The sequence below is a fragment of the Hermetia illucens genome, chromosome 6 (genome assembly GCF_905115235.1).
Source record: "Hermetia illucens chromosome 6, iHerIll2.2.curated.20191125, whole genome shotgun sequence".
NCBI classification, from domain to species: Eukaryota; Metazoa; Arthropoda; class Insecta; order Diptera; family Stratiomyidae; genus Hermetia; species Hermetia illucens.
The window spans coordinates 66447265-66465606 of record NC_051854.1 but is presented as its reverse complement, the minus strand read 5'-3'; the positions used below and the strand labels follow the sequence as shown (position 1 = coordinate 66465606).

Genomic DNA, 18342 nt, shown 5'->3' with positions numbered 1-18342 from the left:
AGAAATACAGGCGAACTTTCACGGTTAGTTTCACCAACTTTTTAGGTTTCTGGTATAGCTTTCCCCTCTAGGCCTGGTCAACGCTCAACGAAGAAATCATTATACCTCACGAAATATACCTTCTCTTCAGGCACGCCGTTCGAAAATGAAAATTGGTACCAACTCTTTGGTTTTGTGAATTCGAAGACTTTACTCCTCTTCAAAAGGATAACAACATTGAAGGTCTTAGTGGATTTGATTCAGATGCCAGAGTATAAGTTGCGAAGTATGCTGCAAAAGTCTCATTTCCAAAAATTCTGACACGACGTCGAATCTTTGCAACATGACATATTGTATTCGAAAATGTGCGAACCGTTTCGAGCCGGTTTGAATGCACAGGTGAAGTTTTTTATCGAATTATCAATCCAACTAGTGCACATTCATATTTCATATCTTTGGCTTCACAAATCGTTCTGCACTATTCCTTAAAGTCATTGTCATTGTTGGCGTTTTGAAGTCCTATGTAATACAAAGCCAACAGATTCGCCTAACACAAAGATAAACCTCTCCTTAATTGAATCTATGAATCTGTCTATTGAATCGGGTTTCAAGTTAGTCTTTTGCAGAGAGACTGAGTACTCAGCCGCGGTTGGCTCAAGTCTCCCGATGAGCAAACTTCTTTTGTCACTGCCATACTTCAAACAGCTATGAATTCCGGGTTTGCCTTGGTTTAAGCTGATTTACCGATGGGATAAAGGTATAAATCAGCTGTAACGTCAAGAACTCGGAAACATCATCTAGAGTCGCTGAAAGAAGCAACCTCTGTCGACTCTGCAAACTGTGAAAAACTTAGAAAGAAAGATATGTTTGGTCCACACGGCTACGCTTGACTTATTGCTATAAGTGCAGGAATCAAATTTATTTGTGAAAATAACATCCCCAATCTGGCACTCACTGTAGTGAAATGTATCATTTGGACTGCAACTGTTATGGGTAAAAACAAATGCAAGTATTGAGCAAGCTGACACTATATGTGCATTATCATAATCAACAACGGTGTAAAAACCGGTATTCAATCTAACTCTGCCTTCGTAAAGTAGTGGTTTTCCGTCGAGATTCACCAATTCGATATTTCTAAAAGTGGTGTCCTTGGCGTCCTTGCACGTCTACTTTTTCTGCCATAGATATTGCCCTTATATACTTTCCGAGTTGGATCATCCTTATCCAGATGGATTAAGTGATCCACCTACTTAGGTTACGGTAGGATTTTTTTGAGTCGCATTTTATCCATAACCAGACGGCCGTGGTATGGCTCATAAATCGTCGTTATATAGGCTGCGGAATCATTCGTCCTCCTGTAAGGGACCAAGATTGTTCGGACGATTCGTTCCTCAAATGCGGCTAAAAGCTCATAATTGTTCCTGTCTCTGAGGAATACCCAACAATCGTGCGCGGATTTCCTCCTCCTATTTTAATGCTGACGATGACACCGTATCTTTTGCCTTGTCTTCATTAATTTGCAGCCCACAATCTCACACCGCCTCCTTTATCTGGATAAAAATATAATAGTTTTTATAATTGGGGTTATTTTTCCAATTAAGTCGATGTCATTAGTGTAGACCAGGAGTTGGGTGGATTTGCAGAGGACAGTGCCTCTAGCATTTACATCGGCATCGTGATGCTGCTCCTTTTATCTAACTTCGAATATTAGTCAGGATGGGCCTAGTCAGTCTTATTAATTTGGTCGGGATACCGAGTTCCCTTATTGCCGTGTATCGTTTTACCGGTTATGATATCATAGGCAGGCTTGATGTTGATTATGGCTATATTCCAACAATTTTTCCATCGTTTGTCGCACCGAGGAAATCTGATCAGTTTTTGATTTGTCTTGTGGGGAAAGCCTCTTTGATATAAGCCGAAGGTTACATACACCGTCTGTCCTAGCAATACAGCGGAGAATATCGTATACTATAGATGATACTCAGCGGCGTAATACCTCTATAATTGCTGCACTACGTTACAACCCCTTTTTGTTTGAATGCGGCACATAATCCCTCGTTGTCAGTAATGAGGCATTGATTCGCTGCCCTGAACCTTAAGCATAAGATTACGAACCACCCGGTGAAGCTGATCGCCTCCATAATTAACCAGCTCAACTGTAATTCCATCGGCTCTTGCCGACTTATGGTTCTTAAATCGATGCCTCATTTGCTCCCCATACTTCTTGAGTTCACAGCCCTGTTGGTTTTCCCAGGTTTCCTTTTCCTGTCTGTGAAGTCGCTTCGTAGTTCGACGGGGTTCGTGGTAAGTCTCTGCGTGTGCCTTCCTTCTTTGAGACTGCTACAATCATCATGGGATGGGGTATCGGCTAGCTACTGAATAGCAGAACTTTTATGCAGGAAGCGCACAGTCCATAAGAAAATGCGCAAGTCGTTTCTTTTTTTTGCAGGGTCGTTATATAGTCAATCGAAGAAGACTGCACACAGGAGGTGCAAATCAAGTTTCTAAGGGACACTAAATGCCATTGCGTATTCGGGGGATAGGTACGAGGTAGCAAACTGGCTCGTCGCCTTTGTAGTTCATGCGTTGGTGTGTCGATGGCGCCTAGATGATTTTCTTGTGTGTATTTCCCCATTTCATGTTGCAAGCCGTAGACAGCTGTGCTCGCAACCACGTGGCCGCACACCAATGCACCGCAACACATATGGTACATAGCACGAACACCAAAGTAAATGTGCGAAATTTTCACGAACAACTAATCGAAGAATATCGAACATGTGCAAAGTTTTTCTTCCATCATACAAATTCCGCATCCCAGTGGAAGTTTACAAGCTGGTGTTCCGCCAACGGCCAGAATTGCTGCTTGACGTGTTCAACGCCTGCTTGAAGGAGGGCATTTTTCTTTGCCGCTGGAAAGTGGCCAGACTCGCGTTGATCAGGAAGGGTAAAGGAGACCCGAAGCTCCCGTCTGCATACCGACCGCTGTTATGCTTGACACGACCGGAAAAGTGCTCGAGAAGCTCAACAGGGGTAGACTCGCTGAAGCGATCCGCGCAGCCGGGAACTTATCCGCAAGGCAGTTCGGGTTCAGAACAGGGAAATCTACAGTGGATGCTGTTATGGAGGTCGTAGATGCGGTTCATCGAGCCGAGGCACACAGCCGCCGATCTCGACGGATAGTGCTCCTTATAATGCTTGATGTTTGAAATGTCTCTTTTCACGTGCCAAGCTATCTCTTGCGAATATTGAGGGATTATCTGAAAGACCGCTCCCTAGAGGATGGAAATCACGTCGGGAGTAGCACAGGGATCCATCCTAGGGCCGGACCTCTGAAACACTTCCTACGATAGTCTGCTGAGACTCGATATGCCCGAAGAGTCGCTTCTGGTCAGTTATGCAGACGACGTTGCGGCACTTGTTGCTGGATGCACTGTTGAACAGGCGCAAAGCAGACTTGGCATATTGATGCGACGGGTGAGCGGATGGATGCCTGCTCACGGTTTCAACCTTGCGCTGGAAAAAAACCGAAATGATCATCCTGACCAGAAGTAGAATCCCGACCCTGCATCCCATATCGATCGGCGAGTTGACTATAGAGTCAAAACCAGCGGTTAAATACCTTGGTTTAATGCTCGGCTCGAAGATAAGCTTCTTCGAGCAAATCAAAGCAGAAGCGGACAGGGCTGCAGATGGAGTCGCGGCCTTGTGTCGGCTAATGGAGAATGTCGGGGGTCCTATATCAACTAGGAATCGTCTCCTTATGGGAACAACGCAGTCGGTTCTTCTCTATGGCGCGGAGGTATGGCCTGATGCCCGTGACAAGGAGGTGTATCGTAAACGCTTCTCTCAAGTGCAGAGGCGAGAAGCTTTGCGAGTGACGTCTGCTTATAGCACCGTCTCCGAACCGGCTGTGATGGTGATCGCGGAAGTGATCCCCGTTACCCTCCTTGCCAAGGAGCGCAAAGTTATCTACCGCCGTAAGGGCGAAAACTTAAGAGAAGTGGTTGCCCGTGAAGAACGTCAACGCACCCTTATCAAGTTGCAACTTTCTTGACAAAATGAGCCAAGGGGCAGATGGACTGCGCGGCTTATCGACAAATTAGGCCCGTGGTTGAACAGAACGCACGGTGAGATTGATAACTTCCTTACCCAAATTTTAAGTGGGCATGGAGGTTTTCAGTCTTACCTGCACAGGATTGGGAAGGCGCGATCACCTGATTGTGTGTTCTGCAATGGAGTGGCGGACGACGCTGAATACAGCTTTTTCTCTTGCAATAGGTGGGACGGCTTTCGTCAGTAGCTTTATGCAGACACAGGGGAGCTCTCTCCGGACAACATTGGCAGAGAGATGCTGAAGAGCGCTGGCAGCTGGAATCGTATTGCGCATTATGTTCGGGCTCTTCTTATTGCGAAGAAGATTGAACTCGACCGGCGGAGGGATCGGACGGTAAGGGGTTCTCTGAACTAATAACAACTCCCTTCCTCCCCTCCCGTTGGTGAAAGAAATACTCTGATTTGAAGGCTGCCAAAGCCGGGAGAGCGGGAGGACTAGCCCGAAGTAATGTGTCAAACGGTTCCAGGCTAGTTCTCTGATGACAGAGAGGTGTTTAGTTGGTAGTCCGCCAGCGTGCTGTTGCGGAAGTCCAACATTCTGTGCGTAAACGCATTCATCTACCCTACTTCCAAAAAAAAATCAGATAAATCCCAGCAATGCGTCAAGAGACGAATCTAATATGTGTAGTCTTCTTGAGTCAATTCATGTCACCGCCATCTAACCCCCAACCTCGAGGAGCACTTTTCACAATTTGTCCCAGTTTTTTGATATGCATAAGAAACGCTCCATCGCATTATTTTGGATAGTTTGAATCCTTGATTGATTGGCTGAGTCAACATTATGATATAATTATTGAAAATGAAATGCTCTTCAGTAGCTAGAAATTAACGAACTCCCATATTTCACAGAGATATTATGTAAGGACAATTACGGAATGGGAGCCCACAGCACATATTCCATATTCTTCAACTTTTCGATTGCATCCAACCTTTTCCGCATTTCGAACGGTTATGTAAGCTTCCAATAGATTCAGCGAACAACAAGGAAGTTAGTGTCCTCGTTTTTGACGGACAATCAAGTCAGTGACCATTGCTTACAGGCAAGGTAAATGGAGCAATTCATTTTTGAATCCGGTTCCTAGGTAGATTACCCTGGTCCAGGCAGATACATCTATGCAATTGACATTGACAATTTCCTAGATTGCTGCAATTATCTTTTGCAATTAAAAAATTCATCGTTTTGATGCAGTAATTCCTACTCTCTGGTATCCGAGGCTGCTAAATGTTCGGTGCAGATATATGAACATTGATCAGATACAGTAGAGTCATATCAATCAATATTTGCTAAACACATTGTGTCATTTAAAAAAAAAGCATTGCGATATGGTATGTATGTTTACACAGATATTTCGCTTCATTCCTTTTGATAGTGATAGTGCTGCCAAGCACTGTCTCGTATTTATTTCAGCATTTGGTGCGTCAGTGAAATAAAAAAAGTCAAAAGCAAATGCAGGTGTCATGATGAATAGTGAAATTCTCAATTTATAAATAACAACTGCAATATTTGTGTCAAGACGAGTTCAGATGATGGATGCCAATTAGTAGCTGCAACATTTCAAAATATGTCGATGTCGATGTGTGTAATTAGTTTTCTTATTGGTTAATTAAGACTAATTAGTTGATATTGAGATTGAGAAATATGCAATTGACTTTTATCTATTGTCATTTGTAGCTTTAAATTTAGATAATGAGAGGATGCTGATTTTGTGCAATCCAGAAACGATCAATCTATGACTGAAAGGATTGATGGCTCGATTTACATTAATGACTTTTTTCGATGTTGGGTCTATGTCCAATGGCAACCGCCAGCTATACTACTCTTAATTTTAATTAATTTTCAGTAGGAAGTAGAAGATAAGCTAAGGCCGAGGGAAGTTTGCCAAATTCTCCAGCTATATTAAGAAACATTCCGTAAGTTGCCGATATATTCTGCGGTTGTGCCCCATTAAATTATAAAACTTTCTAAACTCATTCTTCTTTGTCCGAGACCTTTTGTGCTCGTCTTACGATTCTTTCGCTCAGCATCAACTTGACAATGGAGAAATGGTATATTCCCACTTACTTGAACAGTCCTAACTAAATTTAAAGGAGAAACCCGAAAAGTGAAGTTGCCGTACCATATTATGGGGTTTGACAAATACACAATTCTCTTTATAGTACAGCAAGTCAGATACCTGAGGCTCGGGAACGAGAACATTTAGATACAAGATATTTCAATTTTAGCGTCCGGATAGCTGAGTAGTTAGAGTACAAGGCTGTCGTACGGAAGGTCGCGATTCAAATCTCCCTTGGTGGCAGTGGGATTTGTATCGTGATTTGACCAGTCCAATCAGCTGTGAATGAGTACCTGAGTCAAATCAGGATAATAATTTGGGGCCAGCACATTGCTGATCACATTGCCTCCTATAGGGTACTATAATCCTGTAGTGTACCGTTACGATCTTGAATGAAGTGCTTTAACACATTTTAAGGTCCTGATCCAATTGGATTGTTGTGCAAACGATAATAATTATTATTATATTCCGCACACCGGCCATAGTGGGTATAGACATATCACAATTCAATGTGATATTGGCCTTTTCACATCTTAAGGTGAAGTAATTTCCCGTGAAATATACAATTTTGATCTATTAAAATTTTGTTATTAATAGTACGATTTCCACCAAATTTTCTGGTATGGTGTTCCATATGCTTCATTGTATTGCAGCTTTTCCCCATCTCAGGATACCATATAACTGCTTTCGGTATCCTGTTGAGTTTCGTCGCATTTGATCCTTTTCTCAATTCAATTCACTGCCTAACAGAGTCATAAATAAGAGTGGTAGGTACTATGACTATGTACATTCAAAAATCTATCGAACGTAGTTTTGTATGTGGTACACATTAATGAAAGCAAGATGAAATACACTGTGGCAACATCAGCGCCAAACAACAAAGAACTAACAACATCAAATCGCACTGGTCAAACGAAAACAATAATAGGTTAGGAGACTACAACTTTGAGGCCGTTGATAATTTCTCCTGTTTAGGGTCGAAAATCACAACCGATAATAGCTATGACGATGAAATCTGCGCACGGTTGTTGGCAGCCAACTGAGCCTATTTCACCTTACAAGAACAATTTCGCTCAAAACGTCTCACGACAGGATCACAGCTTTTACTGCACAAGACAATGATCTTGCTAGTCCTCATGTATTCTTCGGAGACTTGGGTTCTTAGCAAGTAAAATTGCAAACTCTTGGCCGCGTTCGAGAGAAGACTCCTCTGAAAAATGTTTGGCCCCCTACATGAGGGTGGACGATTCCGTAGCCTACATAACGCCGAAATCTATGAGCGATACCATGCACTAGACGCTTCCAGCGCACCATGCCCTTCTTTGGGCGGAGGTAGTGCTTGAGTTTCGGTTTCGGCGTACCGCCTAACGCCATAAGAGATCAATTTTGGTGTTGCTTTTATGATCATTGATAGTGATTTATTCGGGATGCCGTTTAATCCTGAACGTTATTTTCGGAATCGTATTCATGACTTGATTTTCTTGGGAGGTCTATATGAGCGGTGGGTAGATTGGGCTCGTTCCGGATTGGCTAGGAAAAAGTTCTAACTGTCGTAGCAAATTAAGGTTCTTGATCGGTGTTAAATCGGTGAAAAGGCTGCATTATATGTGTCATCTCCTAGCAAATATGGTTTCTATTATTCAAGCTCTAACCAGTATTTGAAAAGTGTTGACCTTTCAAACACACTATATTTATAGATGAAAATGGTTCAAGTAATGTACTACCTCTTGCTTTCGTTCCATGATTATTATTATGATGAAAACTTCATTTTGTTTTCAAACACACTTGGGCAAGTAAGTCTGAGATTGCCTGGAAGATATTCAGATTCAATAATAAGGAACATCAATTATATGGAACGTCAATGAACATCTGTTACTATTTGTGATGTCGAAAACGCCGCTATTATGTTTTGAGACCCCGCAGATCTTGGCTTCATACATTCTCAGTTTCACTGCTTTTTCTAGTGATGATTCAATTTTCTGAGATGAAGTAGTAAGTAAGAGATGCGCAAAACATCATCTTATTAGCTAATGTGATATCACATCATTTTTTGAGGAAAGTGATATTACAAAGTGATATCACAAACATCACTTTCAGTACTTGACAGCCGACATTACCGAATACTACTTCTCACTAGAGTGAGGTATAGACAAATAAACCAGTTTTGCAAGAAAAGAAAGAAGCAAAAGATTCCTATATACGATGTTTCCACATCCAAAGAAAAGGGGCTCATGATTCGAATGAACGAGGATTTCTTGTCACTTCAAAATATGCATATACATTTCCTATTGCTTTGATCGACTTTGCAAAGAATCCTCATTGTTAAAAGTACTCTCAAAGAAAACCAATATTATTTTCCCAGACCAAAGCCAGTCAAAAGAACAAGCGATGCTCAGCACCGGAACTTGATATACTAAGAAGTACGGTATTATATATCGAATCATCCATGTTTACTAATAACTGTGATATCACATCACTACGGACATTACAAAACCTTACTTATCGCAACAGTAATATCATCATCACTTCTCTACTGCGTGGTGATGTTGCGATGTCAAGTAATGTTTTGATGTTTTAAGGTAATATAATTTTTGTGGTATTACATACATCCCCTACCCATTTCCATTTTTGTGTACCCATATATTCATATATTTGCTTATGTGCCACAGGAACATGTTCGAATTTACCTTCCACCTTGGACGATTTTCGACGTTGGGTGGATGAATGCATTTATGCAGTAAGTGCTACACTCCTGCAGTGAGCTGCGCGTTTACCACCTAAATACGTCCCCGTCATACGAGAGCTAGCCTATAATCGTTTGACACATTATTTCGGGTTAGCCCTTCCGTTCCCGCCCTAAGGCACCTTCAAGTTAGGGTATTCTTTTCATCAATAAGAAAAGTGAGGAGGAAGTTGTTAGTTGAAAGAATCTCTTGGCATCTGTTCCCTCTACCTTTCGAGTGCTATCTTCTTTGCACGAAGTACCTCGTTGAACCAACTGTTTTTAGATGTTTTTGGTAACAGTCGACTCCCTTTTTGCTAGAAAATTTCGGAAGTTTTTACTTCTCTTCATCTCAGCTTGCAACTTATCGAATTTTAGGCTTGATTTTGTGCTCTTTATTTTGTTTTCTTCTTCCCAGAGAGGAATTTGTTTCTCCCTCGAATGAGAAAGAACTTAAAAATAAGTAGTTACGAAAAATATTAGTTGACAAGTTGGAGTGTGAGACAACAGCACAGTGCCTCTGGTTTTCAATAAGACTGGCATCACATTCATTATCATCGCCCTTATTACTATGTAAGTGATAATTCTACAGAATCAAAGCAGTACAAAAAAGAAAAACACTTTTGATCAAGCGGGATTTGAACTTAGGGCAAGGAGATCGAGAGGTTGACACTCAATCAGCTTGGTCATCGCATCGTCGTTTATTGATTATTAAAAAAATATTTTACTAGCTATGCTGTCTGGAACCACGGGTAAACTCTTCAGGTGCTATCTCTTCCTGGTGCTTTTTTGTTCAATTTTTGGGGTATGGGTTCTGAATGCTCATACTTGTTTGACGTTATTACAGGAGGGTGCTACCGTTACGTTTCTTCTTCGTGGACTTGTTTGTACTAATGACCTCGACCGCAAATTATTAGAATCCTTATATTTCAGGTAACAGTTCCCAGTGGATAAGGGTCATTTACGAAAACCTGAACGATCTCATCAGTATACGTATAAACGCAGTGGAATCTTTGTGATGTTAACCCAAAGTGTTATCTAAACCTACATTTCCAAAACCAATCATTCAAGTGTGATAGATACACTCATCGCACATAAATAACATATAAAGTTCTTGTATGTTTGCTACAGTGTCGATTTCGTTTATGAAATTTCCACTGAAATTCCGGAAAAATCGTTCCAGAAAAGCATCATTAAATTTCATTCATTATCCGCACCTTAAAACGTATGTAAATGGCCACAACAAAAACAGCGACAAACGACAGTGACAAAGCAACAGTTCGGAATGTCACGCAAGCGACGGAAAACAATATATCGGCAACAATGGGATACAATAATCACAACAACAACAATGATGAGAGCAACACTAAATCAAATGGCGTAACTAGTCACAATGCTCCCATAAATACTGGGATTGGCACTTCCGAGCACATGCATGATCCATTTTCGAAGTTGTTCGATGCATCAATGGATGATTTGGAGCAAGGAGTGCATAGTTGCGATTTAGATAGTGATTTTTCTGATTATGCTTCGGATCAAAACACTCAGATACAAACTAACACCTCAAGCCCAGAAAAAGAAAAACGAAAGGTTCGGGTTAAAGAGACATCATCGTCTCCAGAATGTAGCGATGATGAGGATGCCACTGAAGATGCAAATGTAATCCCTGCAGGGAGTATGCAATTACTTCCAGTGATCAATAGCTATCGGCAATTATTGCCTGTTGACATGATTAATAATAAATTAATGTTATTCCGACCCTATTCACTTTCATTCCAAGAACGTCGTCGCCTCTCGCAATGCAAAGAAGAGGACGAATTCGAAGAAGCTAATGAAAAGCAAACGCATCCACATCCACAACCACCACCGGGCAAATCGACCAAAACGGATAAAGCCCCGTTGAATATAGCTGCAGCGAATCAAAATCGGTTACAAAAAGATGATCCTTCTCCAAAAACACCTGAATCGCCAAACTCAACGATTGTAAAAGGGAAATTTGTCGTCACTAAAACGACAATGGATGCAGAGCCCATACTCCGCTCGGAAGCTAAGAACTTGCAGAAAATGGTACCTCGTCAGAATGCTATGACTATTCACTTTCCTTGTAGTTCCAGCGCCGCTGGCTATTCGTCCGTAAAGGGTCTATTTTCACCACAAGGAAAATTGACTCCACATTTAGATAAGAAGTTTTTCGACACATCGCTGGTGGAAATTCGTGCAACGAATGATAGTACGAAATCATTAGATGAAGGTGATACTTTTATTCGGGATGAAGTTTGGTTACCCAGGCCAAAACCTAAGCCTAAACCACCCGCTGATGAAAGTTCCCTGAGTAGTAATGAGGAGGTAAGTGCATTGTCTTACGGAATTCAGTCAGGCTTGGTATGTTGATTTGAAAATTCATACCATACAGTCCGTTGTGTTTCGATGTCTTCCCATTAGTTGATTGGATCATGAACCTGAAAAAACATCTCAATTATCATCTAAATTCACTACAAGGTAAAAGTACGAAGAATACAAGATGCCAGCAGAATTCCAGGGAATGAAATTTCATCTTTGGAGCAGACCTAATAGGGCTCATATTTCATTACGCAAGCTATCTTGTAGCATATTTTTTTGCTTTATTCTTGCTTTATTCCAAACATAGTTTCATATCCAATCAACTAATGAACAAACGGAAGCGTGAAACTCAGCCAACCAACCATTTGTTAAATTGACTACTTCAGGCATGAATGGCGAGGTAGTGTGAGCTACTTTTATAGATCATGAATGGATGGCCGTTATCATATTTCTGTAATTGATCCGTTTTCATTTTCTGCCTTTTTTCATTTCGTTTTAGGATAAAGATGCCACGACAAAAGCACCAGGAGGACCCCGACCCTCGAGTGCGCCTATTGAACCAAATGCAAAAGCTGCAAAGAAGGAGTCAAAGCGGCTGGAGAAAGAGGCAAAGTAAGTTGATTTCAATTCGAGCATAATTATTATTAATTTTTTCTCCAATAAGAAGATTGAAGATGGCCACCACCAGTTTACTATAATTTTCTTTCTTTCGCACATGACTTTCTTCGGCATGTGGCTTCATGGGACTGTTCTGTAAAGACTCTTGGTCACACTACTCATTGTCTAACCTTGCTCGACCAAAGGGAAGTATTAAAATTAAACCGCGAAAAATTGAAAAGGAACGAGTTATTCTTGGTTTTTCATTTTAGTCTTCCTTTCAGTGCTTAAACTTGGATTGGATTCGATGGGCAGTTATTTACAGAACTTCAGCGAGATATGGATACCTCACTTTTGGTTGAAGTTTACCGCTGGTAGTTTCCCTAAAATTCATCGAGGCTCCCCTGTTTCAGCTCTCTCCAAACTTCTCGAGAAGCAGATGTTTCTCTTCAGTTGGCTCCAACTCAGTCCCTAACTTCTTTTCCCTCGCTCCAATTTTCATTTAACTTGACGATCTCATCGATTTGATTATGGAATTCTTCGTCAATTTTCAGGGTATCCTATATCATTTTTTTCTCTTCTACGAAACTCGGCCGTCTAGCAGATTTATCTAACTCTAGGTGATATAAATATTTTCAATAACCCCTGCTGTTTTTCCGTAAGAAATAGCGTCAGGTTGTAATTAACTTCTCCGCTCTATCGCTTAATCCATTTCTCAATACATGGGATCAGTGTACAAGATCATTAAGGAGATCTTCACTTATATCATACAAACTTGTTCTCCCTTCTCTTATGTAGACAGTATCCCCCATTTTTTGAAAGCTATAAACATTATTCTCATGATGAGACACAGGAAAGATGCCTGATGCTCTCCTGATAGCTCTGCATAGTCTCGCTCCATTTTACATCATATTCCGTAACAAAAGCCTTGTGTGGAACGCAATGTAAAACTGAGTGCTCGGCATTCGTGCCTTGAAAAAGCCAATCAAGTTACAATATACTCTTTCGGCCTATCAGTCGCCTCATACTGCAAAAACCTTTTCGAAAAGCAATTGCCGATTAAAAGAACTAATAGCTAGGTCGAATTATTAAAATTATTTCTCACGTCACATGTTAAAACAGTCCAGTGATACTGTCAATGTATTGTTCTATTATTGTGCTGGGATTACTATAGCAACTCTAGACAGCGATAACCTTGATTGAAATTTTTTTCTGGGAATATAACGATTACTTTTATAGCTTATTTTCTACATGTCTAAGTCGTGGCGTTATGCGATCCCTTACACAAGCAACACACACAGTTTCCAGATTACCGCAACGTTAACGTTCGGCTCGTAAATATGCGAAATCAGGTCCTAAGCTGCCTTCTACGTGCTGGACATTTGTCTCTCTTTGTAATATAATGCCACCGTTAATTTCCGAGGTAGTCCTTAATAAAGTTCTGATCTGCATTTTTCTACCTGTTTTAATTGTAAGTTCATGCTACTGCCGTGGCCGTCTTCGAAGAATCCCTTTAATTTTTTAATTTCAATTCCTTCAGGGAACAAACAATCACATTAAGTTCTACATCTACTAGACTGATGTCTGACTTGATATGATTTTCTCATGACGTTTTGTTGCTAAGGTCTATCTTGTGTTCAAACGGAGCGGAGATCCTAAGCTCTGACCTTATGGTTATGCTAGTTAAAAAGTTTTGGCCGTTTCTTGCTCGAAAATTATTACAGACATGCGTGCCTTCCAAAACTTCCTGAGATTCTCAAGCAGGGTTTCTAAAAGACAACACAATGAGTAAAATGTCAAAAAAAATGTTCCAATGATGGTTTTGGCGCAAAGGCCGGCCCAAACAGTCACTTTTTGGTCATGCAGTGGCGTTTCATGGAGTTCGTGTGGATTCTCCGTCCCCCAAATGCGGCGATTTTCCTTATCGCCAGAAAATGTGAAATATCGGTCATCAAAATTTGCTTCTAAGTTCGCCATTAACCATTCAAACAAGTTGGCAGTAAGCTAAAATGCTGAGCGCGGTAACAATACGACACCGCTTCATTCAGTTCATTGGAACGTCTTGACAATTGATGAATGTTATGTGGACGATCTCCAACTGTCCCGTACTCAACAAACTTTAAAACCAAATGACGGATAGTATTGTCAAACGGTGCCTCTTGACCACGGTCTTTTCGATGATATGCACGTTGATCATTGCTGATCAACTATTTTCAATGTACATTGTAATTATTTTGGCATGTTTTAAAGCGCGTAAAGCGATAAATGGTTAAAATAATACCGATCATGATAGAATCAATTGATTGGTAAATGGTAACAATATTCGATATTTTTATTCCGACATAAAAGATGACGCACCCCTGTATAATGTGTTTACCTCTGCACGGCGTAGGCAGCAGGGCAATTGTTGTCTCTCCTTGATGTGTGAACCATCCACTGCCAGTTCCGCCTTCCGACCACATCGCCCACTTGTGACTGCGCCGCCCAAGTTTTTTGTTTGTTTCGCAGACAGGTGTTCACAAAGGTTTGTCGTTTTTGAGTGACAGTAAGGGTCGCTTTCCATGTGCTGCTCACATATAGCCACGAACAAAGAAAACTGGTTCAGAATAGTCTTAATTTTATCTATGTGTTGAAATGATTGTATCTCCTCCATCTAGACAAGGCAATGAAAGCAGATTTATCGCTGTTAATGCTTCAGGCGATAGTTGCGATAGTTGAGTGGTTAGAGCACAAAGCTGTTATACGAAAGGTCGCGGTTTAAATCTCACTGGTGGCAGTGGGATGTGTATCGTTATTTGATGTCGGATACCAGTCGACTCAGCTATAAATGAGTACCTGAGTCACATCAGGGTAATAATCTCGGGCGAACGCAATGCTCACCACATTGCCTCCTATAGGGTACTAATCCTGTAGTGTATCGTTACGGTCTTGAATGGAGTGCTCTAATACACTGCAAGGCCCTGATCCAATTGAATTTTTGTTGCTGGCAAAAGCAACTGACGGCGTGATGGTTGATAACGGTATAGCGTCAGCCTCTCAATTTCGCTGCTGTGGGTTCGAATCACAGTCGTCATGGGTTTCTGTGTTTCTTTGATGATAGTGAAACTGAAGTCTGCCTGTGTGGATGCACTATACTCCACTAAGGAGTGAACAGGAAACACAAACTAAAGTGCTGGATTTGACTGTGGACCTCAAATTCTTGTGTGGTTTCAAGTTGATAGAGCACGCGACATTTTGCGCCATCATAGCCCGGCACTCCCTGTTCACACTATCCAAAACCTTCTCGAAATCGACGAAAAGAAGATCTATACTCTGCACATCGTTCTAAAATGATCCGTAGAGTGTTGATGTGGTTAATGCATGAGGATCCGGAGCGAAAACCAGGCTGCTTCCTGTCGAGTTTTTGAAGTGTTCTTTGTTGTATTCTAGGATTATTTTAGCTATTACCTTTGCGACGCAAATACCCTCTAATCGTCACACTGAAAACGATCGTCCCCAGTGAAAATTCCCACTATGATTCGAAGGTTCTTCTTGGTGAGGTTTAAGCAATGTACGCTTGGATTCCTATATCTCTATACGCACCCAGGACTGCTCCATTCCTAGTGGACCCGCCCAGTATAATTCCCTCAACCGTTCCTTTTCACATTTTAATGACGTAACCATGAACCCATTTCCGATTCCACAGAAGGGTTCTGGTGTCTCTACTACCTTCTTAGCTAGTTCATCTGCTGCCTCATTGCCTTCCAACCCAACATGGCCTAGAAGAGTATCCAGGCCTTGTTGAACAAGCCGAGCGTATTCAGTCTCTCAAGGCGTTCCCATACCAGTTTAGAATTCCCCACATTTGCCTATGGCGTTTATTTTCGCCTAGAATATGCTGGTATGCTTACCCATTGGCTCCAAGTAAATTTTCCTTGGACCAATGATTAGGGCACCTGGCGCTCCATCTGTCAGTGCACCAAATAATCAGTTGCTGGTTTAAGCCGCTCTCCCAGTTTTTCTTGTTACTCCAACGTGTTTCAAACTTCTTCTTAAAGTAAAAACTCGTTGTCATGTTATCCCTTGGTATCAGTAATTCCGGATACCGCCTAGAAAGGATATCAATCTTCCTTCGGTTTAGGCAGCTCCCCACCTCACTGAAACTCCCGGCCATTCTGGATATTGCCCTTTTTGCCTGCAACTGTATATGCAGATGGAGAGGGGTTAATCCCAGAAGGACCTTCAGGGATGCCGTTGGGCATACCCTGATTGCCCCACTGATACACATGCAAGCTAGTTTTTGGAGTTTGTGTGATGTGATACGATTAAGAATCATGGTTAAGTGTTTTTCAGCTGCTCTTTTATGGTGGATGAGGAGTCGACCGTTAACTTCCTTCACGCGATCATCGAAAGTTTGCGACCACTTGGAAGTTCTATCGTGATGTGATTTACACTTCGGGAATCATTGCGTTGCGGCATCTTCTTCGCTTCCCTGCCCAGCAAAATAACAACTCACTTTAGTTCCGGCGCAGGCTGCATTTAACTTCCCGGCATTTCACATGGTATTGCAGCTCAAGCGCCTCACACCTGCCATTACTCGCATCAGTCAATAGAGCCTTCAACCTCTTCCGTTCATAAATCCACTTCCATGATTACCTAATCAACCAGAACTTGTGATGCCCCTTTGAGACGTGGCCGATAGCTTGCGCAGCACCCGAGAAAAAAAAAACATTTTTAATGGCGACCAATCCTTATCGATATTTTCTCTCTCTCTCTGAAGTAGATTCCAGCCTTTTAATCAGGACCCGAAGATTAGGTTAGGCTTGTTTAGTAAGGTGAACTGCAGCTCCAAACACACATATTTGGCGCACCCCGCCATTCCCTTAAATTAAGGATGTCTTCCAGAGGTCGAGAGTTCGCAAATTCTTCGTCGAAGAAAACCTTCGCGAGGTATTTTTGTCAAAGTTCAGAGGAAGTCGAGCAGCTGTTTCTTTTACTGGTGCATTGGACAGGTTTCTGTTAGAAGTTCTATCAGTATTCACACCTCCCTTCTTAAGGAACAGTAAAAATGCCGTGTTTCCATAAAGATTTTCACCTACCGACCGGAATTCGAGTTTCTTCACTCTCTGTGCGAATCTTTACTACTTCATCTTACAGGGTGGATTTGACCGTGAATTGCCTAACGCCAAATGCTAGCTCTGGTCCCGCCATGGTGGAGCCAGTACCTTGGCAAGACAGTCTTTCAATCTTCTCATTGCCATCGATGTTCAAAGGCCCTGTTATATACAGCAGGAGTGTTTTGTGTTTTGTTCAGTCGGCCAAATTTCAACAACCATTAGCCGCAGCTCAACACCAACTGGCTTGATATGCTTGATATCTTGCTCTTGTGTGTCAGTAAAATTGCATATTTCTCCACTCAGAATATGGTTTTTATTTTTCCAAGATTTTCATAATTGGGTTTTCGAGAACACTTCTATAACTGACTTTACCTTTACAGTCAATGAAGATTATTAAACCTGCAATTCTAAAAGATGCATGGCCTTTCTGCTACTACTTGCGTACTTTTTCATCGGTGCACTCATCATCAGGCCAGAGTCATTTCAAAGTCGATCTGGATGCGCTGGTACAGATAACCCCTCATTATGAGGTATTAGTATCAGTGCAGATTTTGATGTTTTATTGGGTTGTTGGATAATTCAAGGCCGTTTTTTTAAAAATTTGGTAATACCAAATCAAAGACCAATGTATGGATTTTCCGTGATTGTTTATGACTTGTTTCCATCGCTCAACATATTCCTCAATGCCTCGACAGTAAAAACCGCCTGGTTTCGACTCGAAGAACGCGAGCGACACGCCAAACAATGCGTTAGAAAGTGATCGGAAGAGAGGGAAATCCGTTGGCACCAAGTCGTGAGAATAAGGATAATGGGGGAGTACTTCCGTTTGAATTGCTTCCTTCGTCTTTTTGGCGGTGTAAGGACAGGCATTATAATGTAGGGAGAGGATGATGATGCCGATGAGGCCGTTTTTACTCGTAGTTGACTATGTCTTCCCAGTCTTACCACACATACAAGACCATCTTCCGCAGGGGAAGTAAGACCTTTACCCGGTTGTGTCGTGGAGCTTAATCATTCTTGCGATTGCTTCATGTTGACGTATAGGCACCATTTTTCGGCAACAGTGACGATGCGATAAGGAAATCTTTGCTGAAAAACCTGAGAAAGAACCGGGGGAAAATGGTGTTACCTTTTGACCATTAGTGGAGCGATGATGAGCAAGCAAATCGGCCGCAGTGGTGCATCGTTGGTATTTGTTGTTTTTGCTCAAGTGAATTACTGCATCTCATCCGTTTTGCTAATTCTCTTATCGTTGTTTGATGAGCATCTTCAGCAAAATGGAGATCCAATCACTCTTCATCCAATTCAACGGGACGTGTGGACCTAACAGCATCCATCAGGCTGAATTCTGCCTCTACGAATTGATGTTGTGAAGGTCCTTTATTGCATTGTTTTTTTTTCATTGACTATGTACGTGGATGTTTAGAACTCACATGTAGAA

General features: G+C 41.7%; 1 protein-coding gene across 3 annotated transcripts in view; it reads left to right on the top strand.

The window, feature by feature from the left end:
- LOC119660607 overlaps positions 1–18342 on the top strand; it is a 586737-nt gene that overhangs the window by 178870 nt on the left and 389525 nt on the right. For 2 of the 3 annotated variants that reach the window (XM_038069297.1, XM_038069296.1), the window contains 2 exons: positions 9802–11214; positions 11708–11820. In XM_038069297.1, coding sequence (XP_037925225.1) covers positions 10102–11214; positions 11708–11820 — 1226 coding nt within the window. In that variant the 5' untranslated portion in view covers positions 9802–10101. The remainder of the gene's footprint in view (positions 1–9801; positions 11215–11707; positions 11821–18342) is intronic. The other variant, XM_038069301.1, reaches the window with a different exon arrangement.